This window comes from Falco biarmicus, chromosome 8 (assembly GCF_023638135.1).
Source record: "Falco biarmicus isolate bFalBia1 chromosome 8, bFalBia1.pri, whole genome shotgun sequence".
In the NCBI taxonomy this organism is placed as follows: domain Eukaryota; kingdom Metazoa; phylum Chordata; class Aves; order Falconiformes; family Falconidae; genus Falco; species Falco biarmicus.
The window spans coordinates 36,016,093-36,040,482 of NC_079295.1; the positions used below are offsets into that span (position 1 = coordinate 36,016,093).

The 24,390-nt window shown below is 38.9% G+C and overlaps 1 protein-coding gene across 10 annotated transcripts in view; it reads right to left on the reverse strand.

Annotated features, from left to right (window-relative positions):
• NCKAP5 (NCK associated protein 5) overlaps positions 1–24,390 on the reverse strand; it is a 245,345-nt gene that overhangs the window by 128,682 nt on the left and 92,273 nt on the right. For 9 of the 10 annotated variants that reach the window (XR_008823499.1, XR_008823500.1, XM_056349063.1 and 6 more), the window contains one exon: positions 13,392–13,482. Coding sequence is in view for 8 of the 10 variants with exons in the window: in XM_056349063.1 (XP_056205038.1) it covers positions 13,392–13,482 (91 nt within the window). In the remaining 2 variants the exon portion in view is untranslated. The remainder of the gene's footprint in view (positions 1–13,391; positions 13,483–24,390) is intronic. The other variant, XM_056349061.1, reaches the window with a different exon arrangement.

Consider the following 24,390-nt stretch of genomic DNA (forward strand, 5'->3'; position numbering starts at 1 on the left):
CAGCATTAGTCACGGGGATGCCTTTCCTCTAAGACTCGTCACCTTTTCAAGGAACAGGTAAGGGTCAAAGGGACACTCAGCCAGCTGTTCCTTAAACATTATTACCTCAGAAATTATTATACTTCTAAAGTTTTATTGGTAGTACCATCAGTTGCCTGTTCTTTGCCCTTTCTTCTTTCTTAAGATGTTTTCTAGGAATTACACTACACACACACAGAAAAAAAAAAAGGAAAAAAAAATTAGTTAACTTCAGGTTACTTCAATTTGTAACCATGAAATTTCAAATCAAGATGAGTAAATGTCAGATGACATGAAGAAATAAAAGGTAGCTAACAAAAATCTATTCCAGATTTTCTTTTTTTACAGTGAAAACTATGATTAGATAGTAATTGGAATAAGGTCTCTTCTCTGGTAGTAAAGACAAATACCTAATACAAAATGATCATACAGATCCCCAGGTAACTCATGTTCCAATTCTTCCTAATTTGAGATTTTACAATGCAAGAGCTACCTACTCAAGGAAGAAGCCTTGAAGAAAACAGAAATCATTAACACCATTAACGAGCACACAAGCCTCCACAGGAGGAGGTCAAGCAGAAGCAATGACAGCACAGCACCTGCCACAGCTCTCAGTAATGGGACATGCAAAGTTCTCCATGGGGGGAGGAATAACCCTGTGAACCAGTAAAGGCTGGGAGCCAGCTGCATGAAGGTATCTGTTGCAGGGAAGAGAGAAGATGGAACCAGACTCTTCTTGGAAGTGGCATGACAAAAAGATCAGATACAATGGATGATCCTTGGAACATGAGAAATTGGAATTAGATATGAGGAAAGCCCTCTCCACCCCCCCACCACCCCCTTTTTTTTTTCTCCTGTGAGGGTGGTCATATGATTGCTGGAACAGGTTACCCAGGGAGGTTTCTGAATCACAGAGATATTGCAAAGTTCACTGGACAAGTGGCTATAATAACACAACATAGCATAATCTAATCCTGATACAACTGGATCTGGACTCTGCAGTACTGATCATGAACAGCAATCTTTCACAAGGACATATGACAATATTCTGATTGAACCAAACAAGAATTAAAAAAAATCAAGATCTCTGAAATGCGGATTTTCCCTACGAGTGTTGGATGACATGAATTACTTGTCTGGAAACTGATAACTAATAATTGGAGATGAACCTTTGCTTATAGAAGCTAAATATCATTTTCATGAAATAAACACAAGTCCTCCAGCGAAGTGAAGTGTTTCAGATATAATGTAAAGATTCCTCAGATACAAATGATCTCTATGTCCACTCTGAGTGACAGGTTGTGAGCCTGAGAGTTGGGTTTTTTTCTGAACTCCTTTTAATTCTTCAGCGTCTGAAATTTATTAAAAACAATTGTTTTAATGATTACAAATTCAAATTCTCCTGAGAGTCATGCCTGCAATTTTCTGAAACCACACTTTAATCACACATTTAACACAAGAATAAAACATATGTAGGTTATATAATTAAACGGTATTTATGATTTCTCATAACCACTTATTTGAGGAAAAAAACCTCAAAATGGTTCACAATGTAGTTATAAACAGATCCTATACGGAGGCAATGGTAACAGGAATCCAAGAATCCAGTCAATATGGAACCCACACTAAGTGGCTAACTCAGCATCTCTAAACATTATCACTTTCCATGGCATCTCAGGAGCTTCCACAGGACTTTCTAAATAAGATATTTACTAAATAATTATCTTAGATTTCAGTGACAGTTTGCCAACCCAGGTGTGCTACACTACACTTCTAACACCCTTTCCTGCTATAACAAAAGGAGATTGTTAACCTCGAAACCCAAACTGCAGTTTACAAATCCATATGTAGAATTGTTTATGTATGCATTGGTTTTGGCTGGGGTAGAGTTAATTTTGTTCACAGTAGCTGGTATGGCTTTGTTTTGGCTTTGTGCTGGGAAGTGTTGCGAATCCAGGGATGTTCTTCTTATTGCTTACCCAGAGCCCAGGGCTTTTCTGCCCCTCACCCACCCCACCAGCGAGGGGGCTGGGGCTGCACAGGGAGCTGGGAGGGGACACAGCTGGGACAGCTGACCCCAGCTGACCCAAGGGACATCCCATCCCATACCGCATCGGGGTCAGCATATACACTGGGGGAAGGTTGGCTGGGGGGCTGCTGCTCAGGGACTGGCTGGGCATTGGTTGGGTGGTAGTGAGCAATTGTTTTCATTTGCATCACTTGTCTTAGGTTTTACTTCTCACTGTTACCTTCCTTTTCATTACAATTTTTTGCATGTTTTATTTTATTTTAATTATTAAACTGTTCTTATCTCAAATGAGTTTTGTCACCTTTACCCTTCTGATTGTTTCCCCCCCTACCTGCTGGGGCAGCAGGGGGGAGTCAGCAAGTGGCTGTGTGGTGCTTAGCTGCTGGCTGGGGTTAAACCACAACAATGTAATAACGAATTGTGAATGTTTTTTCTTGCAAGGCCATTTTATAGTCTTGATGTATTCTTAGATGATGTACTTTCAGTGTTATTTCCACTGCAGACCTCCTAGTGTTCAGCACTATTCTTCACTGCGCGTGAGCAATATGAAATGAGTATTTCCAGACTGTTGATGCAGATAAAAACAGTAGATGAGGGTTTCTTTGTACTTTCATAAAAAAACCAGCCTCGAGCTATGCACAAGTAGCTCACTCTAACTACACAAGCTGAAAAAAGGCAGCAGTTGTTCCAAGGACTACTAACTTCAAATTCCAACAAGGTTAAAATTGTTTTCCAGTGGCACCTTGCTCTCCTTTCTCCCCCACCATGGCCTTTTTTTCCTTAATTTTAATTACCACTTGTTTACTGCAACTCAATCCCTCTTAAATATGCCCTTTGAAATTTTGCAGTATCTTCTGATATGCTTTATAACCTATCTCATTCGGTGAAACCTGAGATGTGTGAAAGACACTTGTATGTTAAGTCAGAGCAATGTGAACTGATGAATTCACAAAAGTGTTTCCTGCAAGATGCTTGAGACAGGAGTAGTCACTGATATCACTGTGACCTGAATACGTCTGTTCTATCTGCAACTTTTTTTTCTGGATTTTCTGTATTTGCTAATGGGAATCCCATTAAATACCATGACCCAGGTCTGAAACGCTCCCCCCATAACTGGGCAAACAAGTTAGAATGTAAAAAAAAATTTACATGCAACTAGGCAGTGCAATCTAAGTAATCTCTGAGTTCAGGGCTACAAAAATGACTTCTGGTTTTACCTTGCTTACTTCTATCTATGTATTCAGCTGTTTTCTCATGCTTTATTTCCTTCCAGTGGAAGGATCAGTTAAAATATAGTTTTGCTTTAAACAGCACATCAGCAAGTGTAGTCATATTTTTGTTTAGCTATCAGCTTTTGTTCAGAACAAGCTGACCAAAATTGAAGGAAAAGAAAGGAATGCTCGTATATCACAAAATTTTACAGAAACATCCCAAATTGTTCACAGTTTAACATTACTGTTGTCAGGAAAACCATATAAAAATCTTTTTTCTCATCTCTGGATTTTACTTACAAAGTGAACAGAGTGAGCAGTACCATTCTGTAGATTAAATACATGTGATGGATAAGAGAACAAAGTACTTTATGTTTCTGGTATGAGCCACCTACCACTCGCATATCAATCCAAGTGTACTACATATTATTCTTCATTCAAAATGCTCCTCACTAGTACAAGCTATCACCCCTATTGAACAGTTCTGCAGCAACATTAATAAATTTCCTGATGATGCTTTTATTGGCTCTTCCATGCATCAGAAACATGTATTTTTTTGAAAAAGTTCAGATCAAAAAGGGCTGTAAAAGAAAAAAGCCTTCACAGTGAAATTAACTGTACTTATCAGTTCAGTAAGAGTAGATGGAGTTTCCTGTCTTTAGGTCCCCAGCTGAACATCAGTCCTGGATGTCGAAGTAAACTACGCTAACCTCGTGGCCAAATATTGCGGTTGATACCATTCTGTCTTTAGTGAATGGATATTCATCTATCAGTAGCACCCTTGCCTCTGGCACTTCATCTGTCAGAAGTGAAATCAAAGACTGACCATTCTGGAGGTGACTCTTCCAAGCCAGGTTTCAGGCACAGTGGTGGCATGGCAGTATGGCAGTAACTCAGTGTGTTGTTCCTTTTCAAAATGGAAGATTTCAGCTACACTGAATAGAAAAGTTATAAGCAGAAAAAAAAAATGTTCTAGAAGCTAATGCCTTCTTCATATGTGTATATATGCTATTATGAGAAGAATATGCAGTGTTATTTTTCATGCAGATATTCTCTTAAAAAATGGTTCATTACCGTACCATACTTAAAGTAATCATCTTTCCTCCCAGGAAACCTATATGCAGCATTTAAACTTTCCTGAAGGAGTTTGTAAGTATTAAAGTAACTACACTTGACTAAAGTGACAGTATTAAAATACCTAGCTTTGACTGAAGTACAAACAAGCCAAACTATTCTGAAAATTAAATTCAGTAAATTTTATGTAACAGCAATTAAGGCAATAGAATTACTCCAGATTTAGATTGCTAGAAATAAGCCAATTTCCCTTCCCTTTGCAGCCCTTCACTTTTTTTCCCTTTTTTTTTTTTTTTTAATGACTTTTCACTACTTGGATGAAGGCCAAATTACTCTTTTTAATGGAACGAAAAACTTTTGAGTGAATTTTTTTTCCCCCTCCCAGAAAGTCTCCCAAGTAGTCATACTTTTTGATCCAGTTTTCTGTAGATTGTTTCTTTAGGGAATACAAAAAAAAAAGGCTTTAAAGGACCTACCTGAAGATGAGTATTAACTATTGTTTTGGAATGACAGCAGTATATTAACTAACTAGTTCTTACCATAAGCACAACTGCACAAGCTGGCCTGTGGGATTAGGACAAAAAAATTAGTAAACTATTAAAAAACCAGGTAACTTTTTGCAAATAGCAGGAAATAGTTTGTCTTATAATATTGTCAGGAAAACTTCTAAAAGAAGCTCAGAATGCATCTTCACACAAAAATAAAATGCAGGAACAATCATTCTGGATCAGACCAAAACTTCAGCTTTTCAAATATGTTATTACAGTTTAGAGCAAATGTATTTAACTGAAATTAAAAATACTTGATCATCAGTGCATATTCTTTCCAAAACAAATATACTGAAATACAAATATATTGGTAAGGGCATTCTTCTGTTAAAATTCAGAGAGAGAATGTTTGTGAATACAGCATATTTTTTCCCACAGGAAACAAGCACAATTTTACATTTTTTCAACTTTTTAAAATTTAAAAAATAGCACTGCTTTCTATTTGAAAACATAAATTAATCACAGTTCAAAATTCAGAGTGAACAATATCTTTTATGGAGATGTGGAAACAGGGACCGAGCAAGTGAGTTGGCCATACATATGACCCAACCTTGGAATACAAACCATTTTTTCAACTTTTCTGTCCAAGCACTTCTTCCCCTGAACAGCTGATTGCTCCAAGTGCTCCCTATTTATTTCTTACTCATTACCCTTACTCAGGAAACACAAAGGATTTGATAGATAAAAATGCTTCTTTACTTGACTGACCCTCTTGCCCAACCAGAACCTCTTCAATACCAGCCCAGGATGGGCAATGCCGTGCCAGGTCAACAGAGCACATATGGATCCTCACAGGGACCTGGACAGGCTACAGATAGGTAAGACCCCCTCATTAAAATCTTCTTTTGATCAAGAGCCAGGAGACACATTACAGACCTGGGAACTCTAAAAGCTGTTGACAGATGGGAGATGACAACAACTCCCTGGGGATCTCGCTGCCCTACTGAGAAACAGAGTGGGCCTGGAAGTGGCACCGGGTGCCACGGCAAGCGTGGCACAGCAGCCCTGCAGGCTGGCCTTCTCACATAGCCAAAGCGTGGGCTGCCCTCAGCCGGCGTGCCTGCACAGCCCTGCGGCTGGTAGCCCCAAGCTGACCTGTGTGAGGAATACGTGCAGATACAGAGCAACAAGTTGGCCTTTACATAAGAAGATACCAGCATCTCTCCAAGCAGCAGATAGATTACCTTAAAAGTGATATCAGCTATAAACTCCCGGAGATTATTCCCGTCTTTTAGGACTACCAAGCAGAGTCATTTTAGAGCCATACTCTTTTCTCCCAAATACATCCCCTGAATCAGAAAAAAAGCAATCAGAACACCACCATTATGTCAAGATTAAGGCTGCAGACAACCTGTTGTGCATAAATGGGAAGTCCCCTTATGCATTAGGATGACCTGTATCAGTCAGGCTGTGAACCACATCATCACCCTGCTTTCCAGAGAGTGTCTCTGAATCTCCGTTATGCCCCTTTCATATGTATAGGCTTTAGGCAATGTATATAGGCTGACTTTTTTAGATTCATTCCAGGAGTAAGAACTCGAAGAAAGTCATAGCAAAGCAGCACTATACTGCAGAGGAAAATCTAAATGCAGAATTACAATCGGTATAATACATAATAGTACCATAGAATCAGTCACTCTTCACCTCTTGTTACTGTGGATATATAGAGGATTCTGGGAAGGAAAGAACAGCTTGTTTTCTGAGAAACTGGCACACAAATGGCACATTTCAGTTACGAGACTTTGTTGTGTTAAATGTAAGTCCATTGCTTTGTTACTGTATTACAACAATCAAAAAGAAAACTATTTGCACATATTGTCCTTGGAACAAAACTGTAATTTTGAACATTGTCTGAGGAGCACCATCCATCTCCTTTGGGGGCAAGAATCCAATCTTAATTTAGTTAAATATGGGAACAAATATTTATCAGAATCTTTGCACAGTAGTGGAAATCTACCAGAGAAAAGCCATAAGGAGTTTGTTGTTACTGAGCTAGCCCTGCATTTCTCTGTATGGAAAAGCAGCCCAAGCAAATGCTTGCGTCCTTGACAGCCCGGGATTTCTGGTGGAGCTCCCAAGAGTGCGGGTGGCTCCTCTCCTGTCCTCTGGGAGACACAAAACTGCTAAGCTTTGTCTAGTAATGTTCTCCATAGCAGCTTAGGAGGCCTGATTGATGCAGTCTCCTGTGGGCACTTCCAGTCCAGTGATACAAGTTTAATTTTAAGGATATATTTCCTCTTTCTGCAATAGAAGTTAGCATTAAAAATCCAACGTGGATTTCAGCTAGTGCCTTTTTTTCAATTCATGGCCATGCCCCATCTATAAAATGTTACATATCAGTGGCCTGAATATTAAGCTTCTGTAATTTTGTGTTAAGATAAAATTGTATTGCCAATAGTTACAGTTGTGGTGTTGTTTTTTTTTTTTTCTCATGAAAGAGCTGCTGACACCAACGACTGTGCAAATTAGAAGTGACAGTCACAACAACTGTTCCACATCTGAGTCTCAAAGCACGCAGACAAAAAATTGGGTTGATCTGGCCAACAATGCCACCTGAAATGTGCCTGTACCACTTATGTAGTCACACCTCTCTGACACCTGCTTCAGAAAGCAAATGGCAAAATGCTCCAGACTTCATGACTGAGAATTAGAAGTCTTGTAAGACTGGAATGATTTTATCCTTGGTGTTGGAAGTTACCAGTATTGAGTCTTCACAGTTAAATCTTTTTTCTTAGCTGTGGATAAGGCAGGGACATGCACACATATTTATATCCAGCAAGAGGGTGGGAAATGAAACTGAAATTTCTTATGTTCAAAGCCACTCCTCCTGTAAAGCTGTAGCGTGAGTTCATGATTGCACTGGTGGTGATGCCTGGCAAATGGGACAGATGTCCCCCATGGAGCTGTGTGCCATTCTTCTCATGGTGCACACTAAAGCCTAAGAAATCTCTTCTGAAGTCAATTACTTCTCAAAATCTCATCATCCCTCCACAGTGACAAAAAAAGCAGAGCTGAACCACAGTCACAGCTCTTCCTCAGTGAGAAGAGCCCATCCAAACGCATCAGCTGCAATTGCTTAAACTGTCTGCTACCACTTGGATGTCCAGTGTAGTCACATGGGTGCCGAAATGAGCAGTAGAGTAAAAATGGAACAAGTCACACCTCACTTAAAAAAATGTAAGGATTCAAGCTGCTCTTCACCACTGCACCCAGGGCCAAAGAAACCTGCAAACACACCCTACTATTAAAGCTACCTGTAACCTCCGTTGAGTCTTTCAGCCAGACTTCTCTTGGAGTCAACTCAACAGCACTGAACTCAGTACAGGGATCATTCCCCTTGACAATCCCCTGACCTCATTATTCATGTTGTTCCTCTTCTGAATTTGTATAATCAATCTCTGAGGACCTGCACTGTCCAGCATGATGAAAATCCCTGCTGCTGAAAAGTAGTCTAGACCATGTCAGCTGGTGAACAAGCAGTTAGACACTCTGCACTCGCACAGAACCTGAGGGATGACTGGGCCAGTGACATAAGATGGGGTGGGATTCAGGCTGCCTACAACCCAGGATTTCAGTTCCTGCTGATGAGAAGAACAGAAAGAATTTGGAGTGCAAATCTCAAAGCAGCACAGTGTGGTTCTGAAGAGATTACAGCCCCTACAGTCATGAGGTTTTTCATATGAATTCATGTCTCAAAATCCCCGAAGTCCCAAGAGCAAAAATTCATTTCCATACTTTTTAATACAAGACAGGAGAGCCCTGCTTGAAGACCATCCAAGCTCCACTTTGAAACTGATTCTTTTTCTATTAGAAGTGTCCATATGTTAAACAAACTCCTTAGGAGAAATAAGCCTTTTTCCAAGTTTACCAGGAAATGTGAAACCCCCCTTTTTTTTTTTAAAAAAAATAAATTATCTGGCTCTGTACTTATAACACTTCCCATTGCCACAGAAGCAGCGGTTTATATATATGATGATGTCTTAAATATACTTGAGACTAAATGATAAGTTGCTACCCTTTTTTTACAAACAAAGGTTAAAGATGGACAGATGAAGTGAATTTGTCCAAGGAAATGGAGAAATCTGTAGCAAATGAAACAATCAAAATGTAGTCTTGCAAACACAGTACTGTAAACAGAACATCATCCTTCCACTCCAACGTGACTGCACCACGTCTGTCCTGAGCTTTAGTGCACATATTGACAATTGTAGAATTATAACAAATCGTGAACTTAGAACAAACTCTCTTCTTCATCCATTTCAATCACTGTACACTGACATGCAGTCAAAAGGATTTTAAAAAAACCTTGAAAGTCTTTGAGCTATCTGTAATCAGGTAAGACTCTACCTAGTTATCCAGTATTGTGATCAAACAAGAAAGAGACTCTGGGTTTTGATATCCAAATCACAAGGACAAACATTGGAAGGAAAGTCTGTGGGCTGCTTGTTTTAATGTCTTGGGTTCAAGTACTGCACACAGTTATTTCTGGGGATCACTCTCTCTCTTAGATAAAGTACTTGTGTCTTGAATGAGAATATGAGGGTGAGGTATTGCTTTGGCCTTTCATGGTCTTACTTTTACATGGGCAATGCCTCTTGGAAACATCATAAAGCTCTTACATGCTAGAGCTTTTTAGTCAAGTAAACATTTAAGTAAGAAATATGATGGTTCACAGCAATTCAAATCACACATATTCTTGTCCACATTTACGTTAGCATTCATTATAAATCTTCCTTCAGTCATTATGTAAAATGATAACAGAGGAGAATTTTGTTTACAGTCCTGCTTCTAAATTCATTTACCCTAAAGAAATCACATCATCCATCTCTAAGTCCAGCAAATTAAGTTCCCATAGGGCAGCTAGCTCTATGGAAAGGGTTAGAATATTTTGCTTCAAGTAAGAATCTCAGCAAGATCTAACACAATATTGCAATAATACTGCACGCTCTGGGCTCCATCTTATTATTATTCTTCTAACATGATCACCATGCAACATCTAATGTTCACCAGCAAGAATATTTATTCTGGAGTCAGGCATATTGATATTATAATAAGAACTCAATTTCATACATCCCAGAACAATAATTAGATTTGTAAAAAACAAATACATAGACAATGGTCAATAGATCAAAAGTGTTTATTGCACAAGAGGCATCTTTTATAAGTATTCGGATATTAATTCGAACAGGTTTCACACACTAAAACTAACTTACCATGGTGTCAGAAAATATGGGACATATGTGAGCAAGTCACCCTGGAGATCCCCTAGGTCATGTCCTCATTTGTTATGAAATACATGGTGTGAAACTGCAGTAAAATCTGATACTCTCTTGCAATGAGTACTGATCATATCATATCATAGTAATCACAGAGAACAGCTATGACTCAGAATATTTTCTGTAAGGTAACTGATTGTAGAGGATGGCTTTCGAAACAATGTTAGTATTTATACATTCTGTAAGTTTTGTGTACGCATCACTTGAATTCAGACCATAAAAACCTTTTTTTTGTGTGTTAGCTCACATCTATACTTCATTTACAAATACAGGATATGGTTATCATGTTCACAAAACCCCAAATACATCAGTGTTTTTTCAGAAACATTACCTAGGTTGTACATTCAAGTTCTATTCCCATTTGTGAATTACCCTTATAAATATATGAAAAAAATGTCTGAATCCATTTACAAAGGTACAAATGAAATGCTTCTATTGCAATATTGATGCCTCTTGCCAAACCTGGACGCAGTATTTGCAATAAAATTCATCCTGTATTTAGATTATATGTTTGTCCATGATTTCCACACAGTTGGTTTCAATAACAGATTAATGATTCATATAATGTTTTATTAATATGTTTTTCAATGTTAAAATATTTTGTGAACATTTCAGATCACACATTCTTTGCCATGTATTTGTTTTGAAGCACCTTTCAGGTATTAGCTTTTATTATTACATGTGGCTGTTGCCTAAATCATACTGCACTGTTTTTACCGTGTGACTCATCAACACACATCAAGTGAACCCATTTCTGACCTACATAGCAGGTAGCCATACGAGGGCAGGAATGTACTGTTTTGCATGTGAATAGAGCCATTCCTTGAAAATCCCAGAAAATAAACTATTTGTTAAGAAGTTTGTCATAAAAGTAAACAAAAGGTATGTGAGGATGAATGAGTCAAGAGACATTCAGAAAAAACACAACACTCATGGCAATGTTCCATATTTTTTACCTGTTTCACCATTCACAGACTGGTATAGGATGCACTAGCCTAGCTATTCTTTCAGGAAAGGAAAGACCACTGCTTCTGAGTCATGAATTATGAAAAGAAATTCATAACCAAATAAAATTACATATTGGCAATATAGAAGAAATGGAAATTCCAAAAAACAAAGCTGACTGATATCATGAGTGAGAACTTTTCCAAGAACAAGAAGGGAACAGGAAGAGAAGGAAGCTGTTATGCAATGTGGAGTACAAGATTTAAAAAAATCCTAGAGTAACAGGTATATGGGTGCTTTAAGGTCCTGGGGCAGAGATGCTTCACTCTGTAAGACAGCCAGGCTCAGGTTTGGGGAATCCACCCAGACTACCACCGAGCAGATTCAAACAAAGCCCCATGTCCAGAAAGAAGGGGAAAAAAAAGGGGTTAGACAGCATTTTATTAGGTAGAGGGGGCTGTTTGCTAGAGGTGAATTAAAACAAAGAACTGTTCTTGTTATCATTAACTGGAGAGAACTGCCTTGCTCTTTTGTTGGTCAGAACATAAAACCCAAGAGATTTTACACAAAACACACCATGATACCCATTTTCCTGGCTAGCACAAGACAACAAATGCCAATGTCTGTATCGCCCCAAATGAGAAAAAACCAAGACTATTACCAAACTGCCTCTTTTTTTCAAAAATTAAGAAATAAAAGATGGAGGAAAAATTACACAGAAATATACAAGCACCAAAATGACGAGTTTATGTCCCCTCTAGGAAAGCATCAAACAAAATTTCAAATTTCAAATGACCACATAGCTAATTTTTTTCCAGTTTAGTGCCTAAAAGAAAACTAAAGAACACACAAATCCCCAGTTTGATGGAAAGAAACGGAAGTACTGTTTTCCTTTTCTTGCTGAGACTGCAAAAACAAAACCCAAAGATGCTAAAACCTAATTGTCATACCACCTTACTGTGTTTTCCACAGTAAGACAGCATACAGAAAAGCAGGTAATAAAACCAGTTCAGCTGTCTGTTATAAACAGACAAGACAAGTAATCCACTCAAAGGACTCACACCAAGCCCACTTCAGAACCCCTCTGTATGGTGGCAACAGTGAACAGAAAGTATGGATTTAAATTCTGAACCAAGAGGAGGGAACTGAGTTTCATTTTTGCATTCTAAAAGGACAGTGAGTAAAATATAGATGCTTTTATTACCAGTTTCTAAAAGCACAGTGTTCTATTATAACTTCAACAAAAAGTTTAATTTGTCCTGAAATTAAATTTTATAGGCTATCATTTTAACAAGAAAAATTGATTTATTTTGGAAGGTTAATCTAAAAGATTCTTTTCCCTTCAATCCAAGCTTAAAATGAAAATTACAGTGATAAATACTCTTTAATATACATTTTTGTTTAGCTATATTGCTGTATTTTTGATCCATCAGTTGTAAGAATGGACTAATATAACTAGAATTTTTGAAAAGTGTTTTATCTGAAGGATCACTACGTAGTATAGATTTTAATATTTCAGCAATATATGTCTTCACAAAATACTTAATCTGTTTAAAAAGATACAGGACAGGACTAGCTTCCTCAAGTGTTTTTTTTTTAAGAATTTATGTGCAGAATATCTGATGAACTGGCATCTATTTCATTCCTGTTTCCAGAGACACTTAAAAAGGCTTGCTATCTCCTCAGGTTCACTGCTTCCAGAATATGGCAGTACATTAGGAAAATGCAAAACTCTCCTTTCTTATAAAGAGTATAAACAAACCCGGTTCCCTTTGAAAAACCTCTTAAAATCTTTGCTCTCTGAAATGTTGTCATGAGATACTCTCTCTACCCCAAGTGAGACTGATAAAATGCACCTACCACAAACTGCAACAAGAAACTATGGAGCTTGATATAGAAGCCTCACACTCAGTAAGATTATGAGTGGATAAAATTATCCATCACAATCTGAAGGTCAAGCTGTCACAAGCATCTATGTTTTCTAAAGATGCTGGAATATATTACTTAAAATACTAAATGCTTTAATAAAGTCTTCCAAGCTAGTTTCTCTGTCCTGTTAATTGTGAGGAGCAGCAAATGCAGATAAGACAATGATAATAAAAATGAAAACCCTTAAACTCTGGTGAGAGAACACCCGGGAAAATATAGATGGTACTGACCACTATTTACAAGTATTCATAGCTAATAAACACACAGAGGAAACAATGCCAGACACATTTATCTCAGTAGTGTGATCTTTGTTTTAAAGAACTTTTCTATCACAAGAAAACAGGTAAAAAGTCACTAATACCTGATATACCTTCATGATATTGACAGTTCCTTCTCCATGCTGGCCTGGGGATCCTTGGCTCTCTAGCAGATTTCTCACCGTCTCCTCCATTCTAGAGAACAAAAATATTTATAAAAGTCAACTGTATGGAAAAAAAATTAAGAGTTGCATTCAGTGTTTTTCTTCTTTACAAAAGCCTAATGCATCCATGGCTACCATGAAATTAATATTTAAAGACAATCCCGGCCTTATAATGTTCTCATACTCCATGTTATGAATAACACATTAAGGGCACTCTTTTATCTTTTGAATATGCACAGTAATTAGTTGTATTGTTAAAATCCTACTGCAATTCAGTTACAAAAATTAAAAACAAATGTGTGCAAATATACACCTTATCAACAATGTAACCAAACACCATGATAAAATTACTGTCATTTTGGAACAAAATCAGTTAGATTAAAAAAACCAACAACCTGCTGTATTTCTAGCCAATTGTTAGGTTTGTGCAATTTAGACAGACTGTCAAACACATTACTAGTATTTACTCTCTATGTTATAGGTGCAGCAGTGTGTGCCAGTACATTTGTTTATATGAGTACAGCTGCTGAACACATTCACCCTTCTCTGCCCTTTCAAAAGGATGTAAAAAGCAAGTGTAGTCTAAAATCTGGTACTACCATCTCATGAAAACGTAATCAACTTCAGTTCCACCAGCCAAAGAAGGAAGGTTTGCACTTCCATATTAGAAGGTGATAATAGGCATCACCAAAAATTGTCTTTCATCTATCTGCATTCATCAAGCATGTTAAAACTGGTAATAACGCTAACTCTCCTGAATGGAGGATGAACTGGACAGAGTTCTGCTCCTTCACACAACAGGACCACTGGGAATAAGGGAAGCCATCTACAAAACACTGGTCCCATTCAAGGTCAATCAGAAATTAAATCCCATGGGCTTAGCAGATCCCACCAAGGCTTACCGCAAATAAAGGCCTGGGACTATAGTTGATTTCAGCTCTATATGTATGGTTAAGAGGAGGACAGGGGTCAAAAACCAGAGAAGCAGTGATGGACAAAACCACAAAGACACCGGTTTTCACAACAAAAAATGGTGAGTGCCAATTCCAGGCAAAGGTCCTCAAGCTTCTCCCCACTCCTCATCTCCTCACCCAGACTCTCGCCCCTGTACAGCTGCTTCTTCAGCTGTGAAGATGCAACAGTTTTTCTCACTCTGCCTTTCATGTTTTGTATTCTTTTCCTTTTAAGCTGGCCCAATCCCTTGATATAGTTGGAAACAGCCCAGCTGGAACAGGGGCTGGAGGAGGGAAAACTGCAGTGGCACAGGTGTATGGGTGACACAAAGGCAGGGGAGAGAGAAAGGAATACCTTAAGCCATATTGCCAGATAGATAGGCTGTATATTAAAGCTGTGACCTTGAAAAAAGACCCTGTATTCCTCAGCATATCAGACCAGAAACTGCCTGCTGTTGTTTGTTTCTACTGTGTTTAGGGAAACATGACTTCCGTGTACCATTCTTTGCAAATGCAATTGAACAGAAGAATTATTCACAGCATATCATGGGGTTTTTTTGTTTTTTTTTTTTATTTCTAAGGTAAAAATCCAGTGAGACAGCAAATATTAGCTAATGCTCTGGCCAAAGGCCAATAATATTATCTTTTATATAAGCCTCATAGTCTTTCTGTTCTTTCAGTGTTATCAGAATAAATGGTATTGGCTAATTTAGCAATAATAGGATGTTTTGCTAGTTTTCCTCCTTCCAAGTCAGCCAGCTACGCTACTTTTTGAGAAGTCGACACTGGGTATTCATTTTACTCAGATGGACACTGACATTTTACTTATTCGTATGATAGGTTTTTGTCATTGATGTGCAGACTTCTACATTGCCAGAATGCCCACAGAATAGTTGGACCATCTGTTGACCAAATGTGCATGAAAACAAGCCAGCTCTAATCTCTAGTGCAGACAGTGGTGCAGTTTTTCAGTTGCAGATTGCAACCATTTCTGTTCAGAGGCTGACCTTAATCAAGATGCCTTTTACACAACAGAACAAATCATTTTGGTTTGTAACATAAATTCTTGTGCAGTCCTCACTGCAAGATTTAATTTCTCAACATGCTCATCACTTCATTTTTAATGATGTAATAGGATTCTTAATTATTTGTTTATATATGCATGCACAGTTTCAAATCTAGTCCTCCATGAAGTTCTTACAAATTAATAAACAAGCAAAAAGGGGAGAAAGAATAGATTTCTATGCAACAGAATAATCTTTGCAACATGATGAAGAGCTCAGTTAAACACAGTTGAGACTTCTGTTGTTTTGCTGTTTGCAGCTATTATAAAAGTTTGCAAGAGTTGACAGCCGTAAAGCTGAACCACAAGCGTAACAGAGACACTGTCTGTGTGGTCACGTCACTATAAAACCAGCACTGAGAGGATCTTACAAATTCTAGGTGCCCATGGAATATCTGAAAATAGAAAGAGAAAAACAGTTTCTGTCAAACAAGGAGGTGAAATATGCTTACAGTCAAATTTACTGCAAGACTCCGATGGCCAGTGCTCTTGTGGTTTTTAAGCTGCTGCTTTTTCACTAGCACCCCAGTTGTCCATTTTTAGGAAGGACTGCTTAACCAAACATGGCACAGGATAACAATCAAGATTTGTTCCTTATAAATTAGAATCTTTGAAGCATGAATTAATGGCACCTTAATTGAAAAGTGATTGTTGTTATGATCTATAATACTCTCCACAGGGACATGTACATGCCAGGACTTAGTATAAGTTCTTTTAAATAATGCAAGAATAGTGGAGCCTCTATAAAATTAACTTGAAATTCCCTGTTTTGCTCCCTGAACAAGATTTCCAAAGGACATAAAATTTGGAAGTGAAACAGAAAAATTAGGAGTTTTATGAAAGGCTATTTCTACATATCAACCTATATTTCCCCCCCCTTCTGGTAACCACAAAAGGTTATCTTCTTTTCATCATGATTCTTATATCCTAGATGGACCCACTCCAACGTCAAGTACTTGCAGATTACATCTAGAATAGCTATCCCCCACGCATGTATTCTGCCTGCTTGCTGGACTATGCTAAAAAACCTGTTTTGCCAAGGATTCCATGTATCTTATGTAACTATCAAGCTGTTACAATCTGCAAAAACAGCCTCTAAAGCTCACCATTCCTGAGTCTACATTCTTCAGTCACTATTTAAGATCATTTACTTCCCCCTTTCTTTAGTGTTCTATTTACTGTCTATTCATCTGAAGCATCTCGCTTAGTACCATTAAATTTTTTCTTACATCTATTATTTGAATAGAAAATGGAAGCTTTCCTCAAACTGAAGAGTTCCTTTCAATTTTTCTTTTTTTTTTTAAACAAAAGCTATTTCTTTAGGAGAAAACTAAATGAAACCCATGTTTGATAGAAGCTTAAGTTTATTGACAAAATGTCGGTTTAGAGCAGGGAAACAGTCTTCCACTAGTCCCAACCTATGGATAGATATCTCAAAGCACAAAACGCAAGAAGAAATGAGGCCCTTGGAAACCAGAATCTGTTCATGGAATGCAAGAGTTTAAGGAACATAAAATGTTAATGCTACTGTGGAAACCACTGTCAAGATTTCATCTGGAATATTATCTGTAATTATGATCATCAGTGTTCAGCAGTGGCTCATTCAGAGAAGATTCAGTGAAGAGACAGCTCCGAGGTGTTTAGAGGCATTGAGAGTGTGTCATGAGAAGAGACTAAACAACTTGTCTTGCTAGACTTGAGACCAAGAGCTTTATGTTTTCCACAGAAGAATCATTGAGAAAAAGTTAAATGGGAAAGAAAACTACACCAACCCAAGGCAAATCGTCGAAAAAACAAGATGGGAATATAGTGTTTCTAAATATATTTAGGCTGGAATTAGGATGTTTTTAATCACTGAAAAACTGAGACCCTGAACCAGCCTACCAGACAGAGTAACAGGATGAGAAACCTAAACAGTTTTAAGCCAGAGTTGAGCAGTTTATGAAATTAATTACATAGACATGTCAAGAGCTAAGGACCTGAATTTATGATCCACAGGTTCTTGCTGCTATTACTCCTGAAACAACATCAGTCATTCCTACATTTTAAAAAAAATGTAATTTGTTCTGTGCTGTTGAGAGAATACCAGGAAATCAAACCAACTGCAACATGCAGTTATTTATTTTGACTTTGTTTCTGTGTGTGTTTCTGGGCAAGGGGGCCAGAGGAATCTCTGGGAAGAAGGAAACACCATTCCCTGCCCAGGAAGCAGCACACAGGGCACAGATGCTCAGGTCTCCAAGATGGCAGAAGGAAGCTTCCTCTGTATTTTTGCTGCAACTCAAATCTTGCCTGGAAGCTAGGACCTGCCTGCAAGGACCCAATGAGCTGTAGAGGCTTGCTTTTAACGCATTTTCATGTTACATTTCTGACAGCTCTACTGCCTCCATCTCCTGCCTGGCCCTGCTGCCACAACTCGTGGCATGAGCCAGAGCAGTTTCAAACAGACCAGGCAAGACAAACCCTGCTGGGGCTGATGCATCACTACGACACAGTTAAATTCCTGACTTTCCTCTTAATTTTCTCAGCACCATCACCTTCATAAACAGGCATGTCCTTTGTGCCATTCCCCAGCAATGCTGGGACGTGGTCACAAAACCTGTCCACTTTGTGCCTCTCCCACTTCTGTCATTTCAAGTGGACCAAAGCCAGAGTCTATTTTGTTGGGGTCCTCCCCAAGAACAGATTTTCATACCATATAGGAATTATCTTCCCTCAGCTACACTAATTTAAGGAGGCAGAAGAGTTCTCTCAGCCCCCTAACTCTGCAGAACCTTCCCTGTAAATTTCCCACTTCCCAGAAAGGTCTTTCAGACCCCTTTCAGCTAGGTTTATTGATTCCCTTCCTTGAGAGAGATGTCTCTCATGGTTTGCCACAGTAATTTCACACGTGAAGAGGATTTTCTCTGAACAAGCTCTCCACTGTGTAGGATATGCCTTTATGTCTCACTGCAGAGGTAACCCATTCCCTTCTCCACTTTTTGTAGCATATCCTTCAGAGGGATCTCCCCAGACCTAAAATCTTTCCTTGACAGAGCAAGTTTTCCTTGAAAAAAAAAGTCCTTCCCAGTATCTCTAGCACAGAGAATAAATAGTCTCCACAGCCCACGCTCTATTCAGCCATTTCCCACATAGCCCTTTTTACGATCCTCCCTCCAAGGGACAGGTAGCATGTAGTTGTTCCAGCTCTAGAAGGTGCATGACAGCTTCAACCCCTTTCTTCCTTGACCTACTTCCTTCAAGATTTCCACAGGCTGGCAGCTACCTTTTGCTAGGTGTTATCACCTTCCCTTTTCATCACCCTCAAGCTGAGGTGACAGTACTTGGTAGTTATTTCAAGTGCATGTCACAAGAATTCCTTCAACACGAGACCGACTCAGTCTTCCAGAGATGTGTCCGGAGGTTCCTATAGAATCTTACTGCAGCAGTTGAGGTTTGTATTTCAGCTTTTTCCTTCTCACAGTGTGCAGCAGGTGCAGGACTCTTAAAATCTTAGAGAAAAATATCAATAACAGATCTTTCTCCATCTTTAGCTTAACTTCTGTGTCATCAAAATTCTCAGGTGGATATTTTCTTCCAGCTCCTGTCTTGTGAGGCAGTGAAGCTTCCTGCCTCTCTCCTGGGCAGTTTCCGGCTTAAGTCTCTTGACTTTTTATTTATAGCCTCCCTGGAGATGTGGCCTGGGTTTCAGCTCCTTGAGCTGTCTGACCCCCCCCTATTGCCTGATAACAGATGAAGGAACCGGTTCCCAAGTGGTTTCTCAGTTCTTTCAGCTCTTGGTTCATCTGTGAACCAGTCTCTTTGGAGACAGCAATCTGTCTGGCTTTGGTGGCAGACTTCTGTGTCTCTGTCCAAGCCTTCCATCTCTCTCCAAACCTACAATCCAACCAAACAAAAAGCTTCTCTCTGATTCAGCTCCCAGAGAAATTAGTTTGCATGCTCATTCGTAGTTTTGAACTTCAGGTTTGGGGTTACTTGCATATCGCTTCCCTCACCGCTCCATGCAAAGCAACGGATAAGGCTAGACTTTCTCCTTACAGTGAGTTCCTCAAACTACCAAAAGGCTTCAAAGTAAACAAACACTCACAACTCTCCCTCCTGAAAAAATAGAAAAAATCTGGATTTTAGATTAAGCACTGGATTTTTTTTAAACAGGAAAAACATGGAATTGGCTTTACAAGACATCAGAATCAAAAAAAGCTCATCAAACAGCAGTTCCTGTTCACTGCATCCTTGCAGGAGTGTCTCTCCTTCTACCTGGTTTCAATTAAATCAGTGGCGCTCTGAACTGCAGACTTTGCTTACTCCCCTCTGGCTCCAGGGATTTTCATTAGCTTTAGACATGGCTGCCTGCTCTCCTCAGCTCTTCCCCTGATCTGCAGACTCATCTCCAGATTGTGCAGTGACCTGTCAGCCACAACGACAGCCTCTAGACCCTCTGCTCTCCTCTGCAAGCCATGGTGATCCCCAGAATGAAGTGGCCCCTCCTTCCTGGGGCTGTGTCCCAAGCCTGCTGCTCCCAGTGCACCTACCGTGGAGACCCTGCAGCACGCTGTTAGGCCACTGCTTCAAGTGGGTAGGTAGCCAGGAAAAAGACACAAGCTTCTCCAGAGAATGTAGATATTGAAAATGGATTTTAAAAAGAGCACAGAGAGAAGTGAAAACAGATATGTCATAAACTTAAGAGATCTGACACATGGGAAATGATGGGGCTTCAAACCCCAAGGGGTTTTCTCCACATTTTCAGTTCTGCTTAGGATATGACATTGCTACACGTTTTATAGGAGTGCACTGGGCAAAGCCTACAGAACACACAATATCCATCCTTAATATTTCAGTTGGAAAATGAAGTAATAATATCCTTTATAGTATCAACAGAAAGACACATATACAATGTATCATTTATGTTTATTCTTTCTCTTCATGAGCACAGGTGCTTATCAATCCAGAAATTCCAGGGCAAATTCTCCTCCTGCAGCACCATCAGGGCCCCTTCCCCACCACAGGCTCTGAGCAGCCTGTGTCATTCGCCAGTGGCAAATCCAAACTGCACAAGCCATGCTCTTTCCACATACTTACGTTAAACCCTTCTTCGAACAATGTACTCAAAGCATACTCAAACTGTTGCCTGAAGGGCAAGCCATCTAAAGAAGAGCAGCACATAAAGTATCTTGTACACGATGAAGGCAACTATCACAAGGCCATGCTGGAATGAAACATGTCTCAAGCTTTATTTACACAAGTGGAGAAGAATCCTTCTTTTGAGTGCATGACCTAATCAGGTGCTCTATCTGCTAGACCATACCACCACCTGAAAATTCCACAGAATTGAAAGACTGAGCACAACATTTACTTAGTTGAACCACTGACCGTTGAACCCACTGGCAATTTTCAAGGTATCCTTAAAATATGTATGTGCCTGGAGCCTCAGATAAGTAGGGAAGGATTTTGAAAGACCACAGCATTGGTATATCACTGCTCCCACACAAGTCTGAATTCTGTTATCACGCAATGGCAGACCTGACATTTCTCTGAGACTGCTCTAAACACCATCTGAGCCAGGAAATGTTGGAAATGTTTCCATTGTCTCTTTCAGCCATACAGATTTCACTCATCAAACTTATACCTACAGCAAAAAGTTTCTGAACTGCAAGAGAAACCAGTGGTAATGTTTATTTCTGTATTGACAGATAGACAAATGCCATATGGACTGTATGGGTGTCTTCCATCACCACCCGTGTCTACAATTTTGTAAGTTACAGGCATGGCGAATTAAACAAAAAACAATCCAAGACTAAGCCTCACAGAAAAGCTTCTCATAGGCAACTGAAAGTGTTTTTCCAATGGAAGGACTGTCCCTCCTGCAATTCCTCAGTAACATATTTGGGACCTTAGGACAGGAGATATTTTAATGAACTGTAAGTGGATAGAACCAGACATGTACAGAAAACTAATTCTCATGTCAGCTTAAACATATGCTCCTAAGTTCGAACTCTATTCATGCTGGAGGCACCAGAAATAGTCACAGTGTTTCAGCATAACTAAAAGCATCAGAAGAATTATAGTTATACAGTCAGACTGCAAATATTTCCTATTTCAAATAAAGTGGTTTTTTAAAAATTTTTTCCTTGTTTTCTACATTTTAAACAAATATCTGCTTTTTTCCATCTTTGCAAATACATAGATGGATGGAGAGAGAGATATATACCAGCTCCTCCAAAGATGCATATTTAATTTTGCCTATAAGCACCCTGATATAGACAAACCACTATTGCTTTAAGTTACTTACAGGAATGTAAAGTCACTCAAAACTAAACATCTCTTATTCAATTCTGAGTCACAGCTTCAAGGTAGTACCAGGACCACCTTGACATAGCTACATATATTTCTATGTGTTTCTAAGAATAACAAAGATGCTACGTGAAGGGAGGCAGCTTTTGTGGGGTTGAAATAGGCACAAGAGAAATGCAAGATTAAAATGAGGTCTGTCATCAACAAGCATTTGCAGAACACTCCACAATGCAAACAAGCTCTTCTGATGCACTTTCATGCAACTCAGCCCATCATGACGCTTCCAGGCTCAGATGTGAAGAGCTGCAGTAGACACCTACCTGTCCTGTCCAGAGTACAGACAGCAGCTGGAAGAAAGCTAAATAGAGGAGGGACTTCCTTTTGCAGAAACAATCATGATTTGATATCAGCCTCTCTGACTCCCCAGTAAAACACCTATACGCAAAACACTTAAAATATATAATTCTTCTGATTAAGTGGCTAGTAAGCATGCATATCATTGCTGCACAGAAAGATACAGAATTCTTTTAAGTGACTACTAAGTACGCCTACCATTGAAGTTGTTCAGAAAGTTGCATTACATTGAACACCACAAAATATGCCCTGATGCCTTCAGAGGCAAAGACTGTAAAGTTTATTAAATTCTTGCATTCTTTGGCCCTTAAAATGTGAATTTAATGCCTTTAAAAAACTAACTACTAATGGAGTAAATGGGACTCTAAATAAACATTCAACACACCACTCCTGATTTGGTTCAATAACCTAAATCTTACATCAAAAATTAAATTCACAAGACAGCATCAGCCCCTTCCTGATGCTGAACAGCCAACTACAAAGGCCCAAAGGCTGGACTCCTGAAAATGTTACTACACAGGACTCAAGTATGACAGCAAAGCTTCCCACTTTAAGCTTAGATCCCTTCAAAATGGGTCATGTCAGATGTTCACAAATAAAAAGAACAGCAAGAACCAACAGAACTGCAAGAAACAATGACTGTCGTTCCCAACCATGAGATTCACTTCGAAGTACTTTTAAAGACAACACAGAGTCTTAATAAATATAATTCCTTTTGACTTTCTGGACTTCTGCATTTCCAAATTTCACCTCACAAAGACCACAATAAGAAAAGAAAAAAAAAATAATAAGATTTTCAAATCAGTTACGACTTCCTGAAAGCCTCTACATACAAGATCAGCAAAGATAGATGAAATGTGTAGTAATATTCCAAGTGATGCCTGTACTACAAAAAGATGTATGATAATATTCTAATTCCTATGGGGGATAATGTGCTGCTGTAGGTATATATAGAATTTGTCTTTCCTTTTTTCTCCTCAGCAGAGAGCTTGCTTTGGACGTTCAAATAGACACTGACAAACAGAGGATATGAGACCTTGGCTGATCAGCTATGATCAAGTGTTTTCTCTGTACCCTTCCTGAACAAATGATGCCCCAATGTCCTCTCTGTATGACTAGAACCCTCCCCCTTACCCTCCCAATTATCAACTTATGGAATGAAAAATATATAAATAAAATGCCTTCATGTGTTCTTCCCCAAAGCAGGTTGGGAATGACTGCCAGGCTAGTGAATGCCAAGTATCTTTTCCTGAGCCTGAAAAATGCCTCCTTCCTTGCGGGTTTCCTGCAGCACTGCCCTGGAACAACATAGTTTCTTATTCTAAGGGTGCCCAGCTCAAAAGGAGTTTACCCTTCTGTGGACAGATTCAGTTAACAGCAATACATATGTACTACCAAAGAAACCTAAGATGTAGGAGTAATTACTCTTCCAGTCTTAAATTTCAGGTGGTTGGAAAATAGCCACAAAAACAACTCGTGTCAGAGACGTAAGAACGAAAGCTTACTGGTTGTAGAATTCCAAACCCTAGCAGCATAGCAAAATGGCCTAATCAAGTAATATATGGTTAGAATAATGGTCTCCAAGGGCTTAATTACCTGTATCATTAGGTAGTGGTAGCCTCTGTAAAATTATATTGACAGCTCTTCTACAACCAAGCAGTTGATAATGAGGCAATAAAAATACATGACAATGCACACAGAAGAGTGCTGGAACAGTGTCATATACAGCATCATCAGCTTTGATGCCAACAAACAAGAAAAGCTAAATTAAACCACTTGTGAACTGGTCACAAAAAACCAAGAAGGATTTGTCATTAATAACTTCTAACGTTATCCTTTTCTGTATGTGTGCAAGCCTATCAAAAGAAAAAGAAGATAAGAAAAAGGAGGGAAGAAGAGTAATATCAAAGTGCAAATGGGATGCAAGAAGAAGAAATTACAGCTGTATTAAAAAAAACAAAACCAGAACAAACAAAACAAAAAAAAAAGAAATGAAAAAGGCAGGGACACTTTTATGCCTCTCTGTCAAGCACCATAAAGCATTCCCCATACCTTTTCAAACACATTACTCTGGCACAGCCGTTATCCATTGTATGAAGTAACAACAGGAAAAAAACACACCAGACTAAACACGCTCAAAATGCCAAATTCATCACTATTGAAGCCCATCTCCTTAAATTGCATTATCCTGGAGACAAACTGATTAAAAGTAGGGCAGCATGTCTGCATGTAAGATTTGCAAAGAGCACTGGCTCTTTGCTGCATCTATCTGGTTCCA